Here is a 14,628-nt window from a genome sequence, read left to right as displayed (position 1 = left end):
AGCACCTCCTAACTTCACGAGATGGATCAGAGACACTATGCACTTTCTGAAACTTGAGAAAATTAGATACACCCTTAAAGGCTCTCTGCAAAACTTTAGGAAGATTTTCCTTTCTGGAGTGCTATGAGAGCCTACAAGTACCATTAGATAAGGATGACTAGAATACCAGTGTTAGAATGAGGCGGTGGACACCCCCCCCCCCCCCCCTTCCTTTTTTTTTTTTTTTTTTTTATCAACTTATTGATTGATTGATTGATTTTATTTATTTATTTATTTTTTATCTTCCTTGTACTGATACTTCTTCATTTATCCTTGAACAATGTGCTATATTGTATGTACTCATTCTACAATCCTTGGTTGGACGAACACCTCAATGTACAATCATTCTTGTGAAGATCTGGACTTAAGGGGACAAGTGGGGATGGTTTGGGTGGGGTGGGTGGACAGGAGGGTTGGATGGGGTACCTTTCATAATTGTAATCATTTGAATAATGCAGCTGTCTCATGCTTGTATACACTTTTTTTTTTCCAATTTATGCTGCAAAAAATGTAAGATGGGTTTAATGGAAAATCAATAAAAAATTGCTAAACAAAAAAAAAACGACCCACATTCTTGGTAAAGTTAGTAAATACGCCCAGCATCAGTGTAACTGAAAATAATGTCAGAGTGGACGGATACATCAGTCACTAGTAATTGGTTAGGGGGAAATCAACACCCTCCACACAGAAAACGGCTAACATGGGGGCAATGTCAGACTGAATAATGGAGTGGAAATGAAATGGCCATTCAATCTGAATATCAGCCTACCAGATTACTTAAAAGGCTTTTTGTAGAGCATGCTGGTGCTTTGATGCCAGAACTTGTGTGTAAGGTTGGCCGATTGGTTGAGGCACAAAAGAGATGGTTCTGTTCATTCAGTCCAGGTGTTTTATTTACAGCAGTGCGGTCCCATGCAGCTTATTTACAGTGCAGACAAATTTGGCCAAAATGCAGAAAAAAGGAAAAACACAACTTGCAAAAATAAACAAGAAGAAAAATATACACTATAAGGCAATGCCCCTTTAGATAAGGGCCCTCCGCAGCTGACAGTGTCCTGACCTGCCTCAGCAAGGTCTGCTATGCTCTCCCCAAGGAGCTCCAGCCTCCACCTTTATATAGTAGCTGGCTCCTACTAAGAGACATCAATTATTAACTGATAATCAATTATCTCCTAGCCATATTCCCCTGGTTCAAATTATCACACCATATTATAAACAATAATAATAAGGGTCATTAGACATTTCCAATAACAATTGATCAACTCCAAAAGCATTAAAATAACATTTCAAGAAACACCATTAAACACCCCTGCCACTTTACCACACTTGGTCCGATCCCCCGGAAACCCCCCTCTAGAAAAGGAAGTGGAACGCTCCGTCTCGGGTTTTCCGGGTCTAAAAGAGAGGATCGTCCAGTGCAGCACAGCAAACAGGTGACAAACAATTTCCTCATAAAAAGTACATAAATAAATATACCTTTAATTGCACAGACTATACGTCTCTTGTCTTTTCATTTTAACATTGCAATGTTTTATGTAAATGAGTTACACTACAACTGGGTCGCTATGTATTAACGCTATATTGGTGACCTCCGACATCACAAACAGAGAGAGGGAGAGAGAGAGAGAGAGAGAGCAAACGCAACGATATCACAGCAACACAGACACCTCTATGCCGGCAAGATGTAGTTAGAAGTGGCTATGCAGCGTTGTGTGTGTGTTTGCACCTTACTTTCTATAGGGCACGGGATATCCCCGTGACATTGTGCATTCCAAGTTATGGCATAATCCAGTTTGCTGGATCATAAACATGGAAAATCATATGATCATGTAATGTATAGGGCTGCTTTTAAGTTTATAAAAAATCTACGCTTGAGCACGAAACACACGTCGGCTACACTCAACTTGTTAAAATTCGGTCATTATATACTCATCCTCCTGCCAGTACAAACTCGGGTTAGTGTCTGTACTTCTTACAACTTACCTTGAATTTGCCAGACTGACTGCCGGAGGAGCTTTCTTCCAAACAATTGCAGTGAAAGGAAGCCAATCCTTTGGCTTCAAAAATGGCAACAAATGTCCATAAAATGACTCCATCCGGATTGTGCAGTATAATCCAGGTCTTTTGACGGCATACGATCGATCAGTGAGTGGAAAAAAACTAAATTTGATCCATTATTTCATGAAAATTGAGTCGGTCGGCATTATATTTACTTCCGCATTACCAAACCACACGAGCACTGTCGCACACACAAACCATACACTGACCAACTTGATTTCATCTCACAGTGAGAGCCATCTGAAGAAGCGCATTATCTCACTAAGCGTTCCTGACTGACTGCCTGCCTGACCTGAATTTGCATTGTGATACCCTTTATGGCAGCCCGCCACAATATCAGCATTGACTGATAACGTTAATATAAACTTTTTGACTCTAACTCTGAATGTTTGGTCCCTCAATCCAGATTAATAATGAAAAATATTTTCAAAGAAGGAAAAGGACTTGTCCTGAGGAGGAGCAGGGACAGTCTGGACCAGAGGTAGCTGCTAAGCAGTAAAACAGGGTAGATAATGTAACAATGTCAAAGGCTAGTAATGTAACAATGTAAAGATACAGGTGAAATTGACAGCACAGAGAGAGCAGGGCAGAGGGTCAGAAAAGCAGATTTCTCTGTAAAAGGGGCCTCATTTCTATTCTTCTGTACCTTGTAGACGGGACAAAAGCAAGCAACAAACAGAACAGTGTAGCACTTATATTTTTATTAAGTACTTGAAAGAGAGCACTTTAGATATGTAGGTTAGTTATTTGTTTGACAAATGGAACTATTTAAAATGGAGTACATTAGATAATATTTCAGTCATTCCCCCCCCCGGCCAACTCACCTACCACAAATAGATTTGAATTCTGTGGGAAACACTGTATCATCAATATATCATTTTTTTAACAGTTTTCAAAACAACTTGTAGATCTAAATGATCAGTGACGTGGCAGACCACAAAAATGGTCAGATACGGCAATATCAACAACTGAGGTGGCATTCACATTTAAACCTCTGGTAACAATGAGGTCCAGTGTGTGCCCCCGATTGCGGGTGGGCTCAGATATGTGCTGAGAGATCAAATGAATCAATCGGGCTGGTAAATTCTCTGGCGTCAAGGTCAGCTGGGTTGTTTATATGAAGGTTAAAATCATCTGAGATTAAAATACTATCAAAGTCTGTAGAGACTTTTGATAGCAGTTCAGCAAAATCATCAATAAAATCACTCGAGCGTTTAGGGCGACGGTAAACAGTGAGACATTTCAAATTAAAAGAGATATTCAAAAGAAGTAAAATCACCAAAAGAGGCTTGCTTGCATTGAAATATGTCAAAGAGAGCTACTAAAATTAAAACTTGGTGGTGCAGTTTCAATAAGAACAGTGGAACCATTGCTGACAAGCCAGGTCTCTGTCAGAAAAATAAAATCAAGTTTAAAATTGCTAATAAAAGATTCTGAGGATAGTGACCTGACATTTAATAGTGCTAGTTTCAGAGTTCGTTAGCGAGGCTCAGTCTGAAACAGGTGTGAGGATGGGGATTTCTGTAACACACTAAGAAATAGGAATGGCGTTTGCTGGTCCCATTTCCCCTTGTTAATGATCGCAGGTTGGTAGGCTGAAACTGAAAGGAGTTGAAAACAGCATGGTTGCTCTTTGTTGCTTTGAGTCCATTTTATATTTTTAATTATGACTGGGATATTGAAAGTGGGAGAACTGAGAGCAAGTTTTGAGAGTCCAAACCCAGTAGAGGGATAGCTAAACCTATTAGCGGAACCAATCTGACAGACTGGACAGCATGAGCATGGTGAGTGGACAGGGAAAATTGTGAATTGTGCTATGGATCAAGTTCGCTGAAAGCATTTGTGAACCTTTTGAATTTGGATGGAGACCATCTGTTCTAAAGAGATGTCTTCGTACCCAGAAGAGATTCAAATTATCTATAAACTCACGTTGTGAGCACAGCAGGTAGAGGCGAGCCAGGTGAGTAGGCTGAGTAGCCTGCTGAAACGCCCTATCCCGCAGCCAAGCGTGGGGATTGGACCACAGATAAAAATGTCCTTTGCAGTGGACTTCAGGGTGTTTAAAAAGATGGATAAAATCCTGCTTTAGCAGTTGAGACTGATGTTGGGGAATATCATTTTTTCCAACATGGACAACAATTTTATCTATGGCTGGATGTAATTTCAAAATGTCTGGCACTGCTTAAACTATATCCTAAAATTTTGCGCCCAGGAAGAAGTACGTTTCGGCCGACCTGACCTTTACATTCCGGGTTATTGAGATAATTAACGTTGTGGGAGCTGGGAGCATTGTGTTGCCAACTACATATACTGTATTCTGTATAAACAACCAAAACATCCAGTGTTTTCCATAGGTTGACAATTTACTTACAAACTGGAATTTTTCACTGGTTTTCACACCGAGACTGTCAGATTGAGTACAATGCTGCTGCTCTGTGCATCGCCAAATAACAGACATGATGTCATACTAGGGGTGAAACGGTTCCCAAAAAAAATCTGAACCGTTCGGTTTGCCACCCACAGTTCGGGTCGTGCATGCGTGCTGCGGTTCATTCGGTTCTGCGTCCCCCCCTAGTATCTGTCCTATCAGTTGTCAGAATTACATGTCAATCTACGAGGACATCACAGCTGGAGCGAGTATGGAACAAATTGTGGAATTTTAAGTTTCAGTTTCAGGCTCTGCTGCTGCTGCTCTGCTGGTCTGTGAATTGCCGCATGACGTTTTAGCTTCTGTGCCGATATTGTGGCGGTGCACCGCAGAAGAGTCCAACGTCATTTTGCAATCACGCTGGCAGACGCAGGAGAGGAGGACTTGCTCTTCGGCGAGTCAGGTTTTTTCCAACCCGCGACCGCCCGATCCGACACGTCAACATAGCCTATCCGAATATATTATCCTATCATTATCCGCCAAGGTTTGTGCTATTATTGCTTGTTCGTGAGTCGGATCCAGATCCACTCCAAAATTTAATGGGTTCTTCCTTGGCCGATGCTACACCCTTCCACGAAGTTTCAATCGGGCCAGTAGTTTTTCTGTAATCCTGCTAACAGACAAACAAACAGACAAACAAACTGCACCGAAAACATAACCTCCTTGGCGGAGGTAATAAATATTATCTTCAATCGACCCTAACCTGCCCCACCTGCAGGACCCGTGGGTTTCGGATTGACTCGCGCATCACTACTAGGGCTGTTTATAGAAAGATTTTTAGCCCTATTCATTAGTGGATGATTTCAGTACATGATTTAAGTTGCATTTTATGTTGATGCTCTGGGGCGTCATTTATAAAATATTGCGTGCGCACAAAAACGGCCTGAAAATTGCATGCGCCACTTTTCATGCAGATTTTCGGATTTATTAAAACAAACTTGCCATGAAAATATGCGCACCGCCACATTTTGCAGACAGTGGGAAATGCCGACTGAGATGGCAAAGTAGTAAAATAAAGCCAAAGCCAAAAAAAGTGAATTTTCATGCTGACTCCACATCAACTTAGAAACCCTTCTAATAACAATAGTCCTTGTTGAAAGAATGTCTATAGGCTACAACTAAATAGCGTCTTTGTTGCTTTAGTTTGAAAGCCGATCATTTGTCCAAAAAGCATCTATAGGCTATGAGGTCATGATAGGCTGATATGGTGTGAATTAGTCTCAAGTACATACATTACAGTCTTTTAGCAGAGCCCCAATTTGTCACAATTAAATCCGACAAATTCAAGGTGTTTGACTGGATGTCTCAAGGTAGTAAAATAATTATGCGTTATGGCGCACAGGGTGCATCGGAGATGCTGGTGCCAGGCGCAGCTGTCCTCTTCAGCCAGCTGTTCACCGCGGTCGCACACTGTCTGATCCATCAGAAAACGAGAATACAGAACTTGTCTATGCGTTTGTTATTCAAATCAAATGAATGTGAAATGTTGAGTGCGTGGTTACGTTCACTCTTTCCAAAAACAAAAGGCACATTTACGATACCTGGGCCAGTCACAGCTCTCTCATCTTCCTCTCTAATGTCATGTCAGTGTCACGCTGTTTTTCTCACACAGAGAATGGAATGACAAGTACATTTACATACACATCAGTATTCATTCAGGGCGTTTCATTGACCATCTATGGTTAATTGTGGGAGTTAAGGGGCGAAGTATGAGGTTCGTTCACGTGCGCGTCATTTCAAGTTGGATTGTGATTTATAAAGAGAAATTGCGTGCAGGTGTGCGTACGCACGGTTTTATAAATCTGATTATTTTTGTATGTACGTACTTTTCCTCTTTTGTGCGCACGTAACCTTTTAGTGTGGAATCCACGCAGTTTTATAAATGAGGTGGTCTCCCATCCAAGGACTAACCACAGCCAGACCTGCAGAATGTGATGCAGGAGCTATGGTGCTGGCACAGTAAAGCCACTGAAGGTTGCACTGTTGATGTTGGCCTACGTAACCTAAAATGCAAGGATATTTTATGTTATAATAAGGAGGAGTATTTTCTTTTGAAAGAAAGTCTGTTGATTTTTTAATTTTTTGATTTTGTTAATTTTTCTTTTTACGTTTTTTTTTAAGTTTTCAGGCAAATTTAAGATTTTTTAAATAAATACATTGTGTAAATTGGAATTTACAATTGTATTTCCCCTCCCCAGTGAACCAGATATATATACCGACCCGAAACCGTAACCCCAAAACCGTGATATGAACCGAACCGTGACTTTTCTGAACCATTACACCCCTACGTCATACGCACATTAGACAAATTCGAGATTGATTTAGATCAAGCCCATGTACCATACAAGCCCACTTGCTCTTGTATTCTGAAATACAATAAATACACAAAATAGTAGAGAGATGATCTTTTATACAGCAACTACATGAAATTTTTGCTGTCATGTTACTTTTTATTTGGAACTCATTCTTGAGTTATGTATGAGTATGTGCTGACTGTGCAGAAGCATTTTAGAAGTGACCCCAAAACTTTGCTTTATGAGTGGTCCTTATAAATATGTATTGGTAAGAAGAATTATGAAATTAAGAGATTAATAAATTAAACGACACCTTATATGATGCGTTTTCTTGGCTTTTCAAAACAATTTTGTATTTCAAAAGATAGAATTCATGAGTGTCTTGAGCGAGCGTGGGGCACTGTTAGAATGATGGTTACACAGATGCTGTAGAACAACAAAAATTGATAATAACTGTTGACCATAATAAATGAAAATATTTTAGAGGCATCTAAATCACAAAAAATATTTAATATTCCAACTGTAATTAGAATCAATTCATTAAGATATTACAAGTTAGCTATAATAAATTGGTGAGGTTCATTTGCCATGGCCCACTGTTGTTCCTAATAAGCCCACTTAGCCCAGAACTCATTGTACTTCATATTAAGAGCCCTTAAAAGTTTAACTCAGAACACATCCGTTCCATTGTTGAACTTAACTACTTAATTAATTTTCATTGTAGGGACGAAATGAGTAGGCAAAGAAAAATTATAGGGACTGCCTAAACATGGCACAAGCTTGCCATGAGTTTCATGAGGGCAAGTGTAACAACTTCGCTGCGCTAGCAAGGAAATATAGAGTGGGTAGGAGGGACCTGAGACAGAGAGTCAGAGACAAAATCCAGGTTGATGCTCAGCCAGGGCAAAAAAAACTATTATTTATATGGCTATATTTTTTAGTTGTTTAGGTTGGTTATTTGAGGCCTGACTTTAAATATAAATAAAATATTGAGTGTTGAATCAATAAAATGTGAGGTGTATATTGTTGAAACTCTTGTGGGCTTATTTGGGTCACATATGGGCTTATAAACCTACTCCGGACTTTTCATGTTTGCAGTTAAATTAAGTTATTTAATTTTGTCATTTTACAAACCGCAAACAGAGGAGCAATCCACACTTCTTAAAAGATGCTCATGCAGGTTCAGCAGCACAGCTCGGGATTTGTCATATAATGTGAATGCCTCTGATTCGCCAGTGCACTCAACAAGCTCAATGGTTCTGTCTGTCTGTGTTTGGTTACAATGCCCATTTGCTGTTTAGAGCAGCTTGAAACTAAGTTAGAACAACTTGGTTTTGACACAGTGGGAGTAGCCTTTTAAATGGAATGCAGTAATTGTGACTTTTCAGGATTACCATATCGCTGTGGCCGTAATCGTAATCTTGATTAATTGTGCAGCCCATGTGCATAATGAATGCCACATCTTTCATTCGTCAATGGTTCTCAATTCTGGGGCCTCATTTATAAAACTGTGCAAAGATTCCACATTAAAAGGTTACGTGCCCTAACCCTAACCACAAAACAGGAAAAGTACGTATGTTAAAAAAAAAAAACTGATATATAAAACCGGGCGCATGAACAAAAGATTGTGGTGAAGCCTCTAGGAGGGAAGGGTAAAACAAAACAAATTAAAGAAAACAAAACAAGATAAAACAATACAGAATACAATATAGAGTAATATTGGTGATACAACCAAAGGGGACAGACATAGACTGAACATAGGCTGATTAACCGGAGTGGACAGACATAGACAGGACATAGATCGAAGGACCAAAATGCACAGACATGGACAGGACAAAACATACAGACATACACTAAACAACTAGATTAACAACTGTATGTGAGAGGAGGAGAGAGAGTGTGAGTGTGTGTGTTTTGGTGTGGAATGGATTGGGATTGGGTGAGTGGGATTAGTTTAACAGGCAGGTTTAGTGAATGAATGAAAGGGGGTGCCATCTTGTGGTGAAAAAAAATAACATTACCTTTAAAAACGCACCAGATTACAGGACCTTGACCTTTTTTCTCTTTTTTTCACACATGGTTACAGAACAAACCTTTTTTTTTTTTTTACAAAGCTCCAACTAAAAATGAAGTGATTTGTACTTTTCCAAATTAAAACAGGTGCAACAGGTAATAGGAACAGAAGAATATAACAAGGCATCTTTAGGTTGTTGTCAACATATGTATAGGCCTAATGCCTAAGGCCTCACTTGAGACATTAATGGCAAGTTTTTCTTCACAAACAGAAGCATCTCTGTCTTGTCACCAGATAGTCGGTTTCTTCTCTCATCTACCACATGTCCAGCCAAGCTAAACAAGCGCTCACTGTCAACGCTTGTACATGGGGCAGAGAGGTAGGTTGGGCAAGTGGAGCAAGTGCAGGGAAACGATCTTTATTGATCCTCCAGTAGGTCAATGCTTTTTTGCTTCTGCTGATGGGCAACTCGGACAGGTAACTCTGTACCTGCACAGACGAAGGGCTGGCCAGCAGTTGCTCCACCTCAGAGTTCTCCTTCATTATTTCGTCATGTACTGAAAGCAGTAGACTACATGGCTTTTTGGCTGCAGGTGCGTCTGTGACAGGTCCAGGTACCGTGGATGATCCTGCAACAGGTTCCTCAGGTGCGTGGCTGGTCTCCTCGGCCTCCAGCATAGTCAGAAGCACCTGTTTCACTTGATCCTTAACGTCTGCTGAGAAGTAGCCACTCTTGTACCTTTTGCATAAATAGACAAAGACAAGAAGGATAGTTCAAATGATTATGTGTTTCAGATATAGCCAGGCAAACACATAGCCTAATTATTAGCCTATAGCTATGTTTATTAAATTCGTTTAATAGGTATAATAATAGGCTAATAATAATAATGATGATAGTTATATTACTACAGTAGCAGTAAGCTAATAACTTGCCTGGGATCAAGAAAAGTGGCCAAAGTGTACAGCGGCTCCTTTTCGATGTTGCCGAACCTTCTCTGAACCGCCTCCAACAATGTGGTTTTTGCAGTGCCCACTCCACGGTCTGTGTCTGCTCTTCTCTCCAAAAGCCGCTTCAGCGCAGTGATGGCTGGAATGACGTCAGCGGCTGTTGCTATCGAGGAGCTGATTTCTTTCGTGAGTTCCTCAAACGGTGCGAGGAGGCTCAACACGTTATCAATTAGCCCCCACTGATGCGTGTTGAGTGTGGCTGGCAGCTCATGCTCTGCAGCGTATGCCCCCAGTGCACGTCTCTGCTCCATCAGCGATTGCAGCATATAGTAGGTGCTATTCCATCTAGTAGGAACATCTTGCTGCAATCGTTTCTTAGGCTGACCCAACTGTTCCTGGATGTCGTGAAGTCGCGAATAGGCGAGCGGTGAGTGTTTAAAATGCCCGATAATCTTCCTTCCAGTTGCCACTGCGTCAATGATGCTTCGCTGGGACAGCAGACCCTTGTTCACCGCCAACTGTAATGTGTGTGCCATGCAGGGCAAACTCGCCAAGTTGCCCTCATCCAGTTCTTTGGTCATATTTCTAGCGTTGTCTCGCAACACCACATGAACCCTGGTCTTGTCTATGTCCCACTGTTGCAACATTTTGTCAAATGTGGCAGTTAGATTGACAGCAGTGTGGGATCCTGGCATTTCTTGACAGTGTAGAAGGACTTGGTGTTGCTGGAAATCTTCATCCACCCACTGAGCAGTCAGGCTCAACATTGACATCAAGCTTACGTTAGATGTCCAAATGTCAGTTGTAAAACTGAGTGCTGCTTTGTAATCGGCTAGCAGGCTGCGTATGTGGCCTGACACGAGATCAAACAATTCTGGTAACGCGACGTCTGAGAAGTATCGCCTACTTGGTATTGTGTATCTTGGGCTCAGGTACTGCATCAAATTTCTGAAACCTCTATCCTCAACTACGGAAAATGGCTGGTCATCCAATGCCATGAATTCCATGATTTTCCGCGTAATGGCTTTGGACTTTTCATTGCCGATGAAAGATAGCAGAGGTTGCTGGTTTGTGGCTGGCTCTGTGCTTTTTTTTCTGCGCTTTTTGGCGCTTTGCCTTTGCTAGCTTCTTGAAATTGGGCATGATCACCGGGGTGATGGTTTTTTAAGTGTCTGATTAAGTTTGTTGTTCCGAATGTTTTCAACGTTGTTCCTCCACGGCTTATTTTGGACTGACAGGTGTTACAAATTGCGAGCTTTGTGTCTTCTAAACTCACACTGAAGAACCTCCACACCGACGACATGTCGGTGTGTGTGGCTGTACTATCTGCTATCTGCTGCTCTGTGCGCTACGTGAACCATCGTGCGGCGCATGCGTGTAGATCTGACCGGCACAGAATCGGATACATGAGACTGATCGGCCGGTCACCGGTCATGGCCGTTCAGCTGAAAACCGTCCGATTCCGGTCACCGGCCGATCGATCGGTGCATCTCTACAGCTCATAATAAGGGATAGTCTGAGTGACTTCTTTCCAGAGACAGAGACAGGTGGAGTGTAGGTAGTTGTCTTGGGTGTTTAGTGTGCATTGTGAACAAGTGTCTGAGTCTATGAATCCCATTTTATACATCTTGTGCTGAGTAATGTGTGCCCTGTGGATTATTTTATATTATATGAGTTGTAGGTTGTATTGTTAGTCACTGAGAAGGTGTTCCTGCAGATTTGAGACCAGAAGTCAGTACTGGGTGAGAATGATAAATCCTTTTCCCATTGCTTTACTGGGAGTGATATAGTTGTGTCGTCGGAGCCTCCTTGAGGAGCTACATCATGCTCTCCAAAGAATGAATAAAGGTAAATCACCTGGAATGGATGGCATTCCACCTGAAGTCTATTTAAAATTTTGGAAATTATTAGGTCCTCACCTATTAAATATGCATTTGTCTGCTATTCAAAAAGGATCCTTTGGTAGTCTTATATCATTACTGTTAAAAAATGACAAGGATCTTACTAAATGTGCCCACTATCGGCCTCTATCTTTACTCAATGCTGATATTAAATTATTCTCGAAAACCCTTACATGTAGATTAGTGAAATATTTACCAAGGTTAGTTCATATAGATCAAAGTGGATTTGTCGGAAAAAGATTGGCATCAGATAATATACGTTGTTTATTACATATACTGAACGCATCTTCCAATAACCAACCTCTACTGCTGTTCTATCTGTTGATGCGGAAAAAGGCTTTGATCACATGGCCCTTTTTATGGGAAGTATTGCAACATATGGGCTTGGGATCCAATTTTATTGGCATGATTAAAACTATGTACTCAAATCCCTCAGCAAGGGTGATGACAGATAATATATGCTCCAACCCTTTTAAGATATCAAGATCTACACCAAATGAAGTACAGACTTGATCTGCACTGCTCTTTCTGCCCAGGTAACACCTTGGGCACATATATACATGACCGGGGCAATTCCACACTCACAAATATTCTTATTGCTCAATGGCACCTCCTCTGCAGAACTGTCTATCCAGGATAGACGTATTCTCTTGGCTGGCCTAACTGCAGCTAAAAGGATGATAGTCTGTCGCGGGAAGCCATCACATACCTTAGCAATCAGGGAATGGCTCTTAGCTTATAGGGACATAGCACAATTTGAGCTATCCATTGCTAAACTTCATCATGCCAAACCTCAGAACATCAACAGCTGGAAAGACCTAATGGCTAAAATAGAATCTTCTCTATGAGAGTCTTAACCCTGCATTATATTTGAAAATTTGGGTTTATTTCCTATTAATGTGTTGGTGTACATAAAGAATGAACTCCATCTGTTCTTGTATTTCATGGTATGAGAGAATAGTATATATTCTCTCTATGGCTGTATCACAAATTAGTGCATACCAATATTTCAGTGTATACAGAGAATTGTTTACAGGGGATGTGATATGTGACATACATGTGTGGGTAGGTCAAATGTCTAATGCGATAAGCACCTGCTTTAACAGAAATAGGGGGTTGTAGAAGCTCACTCCTACTTTCCCAATATAGATTTTTGTATATGTGAGTTAATTTATTTACTTTTTGTCATGTTGGACGTTGATTTGTTTGTGGAAAATTACAAACTTATGTCAACAATTCAATGAATGTACACTGCTCATAATGCATACCTGATTGACAATAATAAAAAAAAAAGTTGATCACAAAAAAATCAAGATCTACCAGACAAGGAGACAAGACAAGGACAAGCTTTCACCATTATTATTTATTTTATCTCTAGAACCTCTGAGGCAGGCTATAAGACAATCAAGCAACATTGACCCAATTACAGTTCACGAAGCATTATTTATCCTTATTTGCAGATGATGTTTTGTTGTTTCTCTCAAATATCAAGCAATCTCTTCCAAGTGTCCTTAGTACACTTGACCAATTTATCTATATTGTGCAAAATCTTCCTTGTTACCACTGAATCAAATATCTAAGGAGGAACATGAAAACTTCAACATCCCAGTAGTAACTCATTTTAAATATGTGGGTATAAATATCTATACATCAGTTGAAAATATTGTCTTGAAAAACTATACACCAACTCTCAAAACTATTGAATCTGATGTGATGTAATGGATGAAAGAGGCCTACCTTTCAAGACCTTTGTGGAAAGTATAACATTTCACCTACATCCTTTTTCATGTATTTACAGTTACGGTCAGCTATACGGGCAGCGGGTATACCCATCAATATACAACCCACTAGTCATCCACTCATGGAATTGAGAAAAAAGATTCTGACAACCATAAAAGGTAGTATTTTGTTAATTTATGATTCTCTTTGTAGCTCCTCATTATCACACTCCCCCCTTGCTATTACAAGAGTATGGAACAAAGACATTGATTTTGGTGGCTCTTCAATAAATTGGGATAGACTATTTAACAATATTACTCTTTCATCACTAGGGCTGGGTATCGTTGAAACATTTTCGATACCAGTGCCGGTACCGATACCTTGACTTCGATACCGGTTCCTGAACGATCCTTTTTTCGGTACTTTACTCTCTCTGTAATAATAAAAATGTAATTTCAGCTGTAAAAAATAAGTCCAAATTTCTCAATTTCAACATTGTTATTTATTTAGAAAATTTTACACACCACACAAAATAAAACCCTAAAAATAAAATCCCTCTCCCTTTAACAATGAACGTGGTCACTGCCCTGTAGCATTCACGGACTCTCTGGCGGGGTAACGACGTCTTCTGCACCAGGGTGAAGGGTGTAAGCTCTGTGGCTCTCACTGTGACACGAGGGCGGGTTGAGAGTGGGACAGGGTGACCTGTCAATGAGCGCAAGAGTGTAAACAACACGACTCACGAGCTGATGATAGTGACAACGCTAGTAAAAACGCTAAGCTAACGTCAGCTAAGACAATGAAAAAAGCCCAGTTATCTCCAACAACAACTTATCCAACTTGCTAATTAATTACCTGAACATGATAAACTCGATGAAGTTGTCGATGCCTCACTTAAAGTTTCGGCGTCCGTGGAGGGTTCAACTTCTTCGGCGCTGGCTGCAGGCGTGCTGCTAACGTTAGCTGCAGCTGCTGCGGGGGACTTGGCTAGACTAGGCTATCAAATAAGTGTAGGATACACTCTTCAGCTTTTAGAAATATTTGGTGTTTGACCAGCCGTTTCCTCAGGTCAGACGTGTTCCCATGGCCAGCTTTGCATTTCGCATCACAAACATTGCAGCGAGCGTTGTCTGCGTCAAGTTTTGAAAGTGTAACCACACTTGGGGCCGCTTTCGGCTCGCCATCGCCCTGACAACAAGCAACAAGCTGCAGGGGTGACGTAATCTC

At 40.8% G+C, this 14,628-nt stretch overlaps 1 protein-coding gene across 1 annotated transcript in view; it reads left to right on the top strand.

Annotated features, from left to right (window-relative positions):
* LOC139659935 (Golgi phosphoprotein 3-like) overlaps window positions 1-13,533 on the top strand; it is a 72,819-nt gene extending 59,286 nt beyond the window's left edge. Inside the window, exon 4 of the mRNA XM_071537957.1 lies at window positions 13,481-13,533. Within this exon, the coding sequence (XP_071394058.1) occupies window positions 13,481-13,533 (53 nt within the window). The remainder of the gene's footprint in view (window positions 1-13,480) is intronic.
* Window positions 13,534-14,628: the final 1,095 nt, after the last annotated feature.

Source organism: Centroberyx affinis, unplaced genomic scaffold (assembly GCF_046629955.1).
Source record: "Centroberyx affinis isolate AG114_WGS23_722 - 3 ecotype Tasmania unplaced genomic scaffold, CSIRO-AGI_Caff_v1 ptg003164l_1, whole genome shotgun sequence".
NCBI classification, from domain to species: domain Eukaryota; kingdom Metazoa; phylum Chordata; class Actinopteri; order Beryciformes; family Berycidae; genus Centroberyx; species Centroberyx affinis.
The sequence above is the reverse complement of the archived record's forward strand: the minus strand, read 5'-3'. Positions and strand labels throughout refer to the sequence as shown.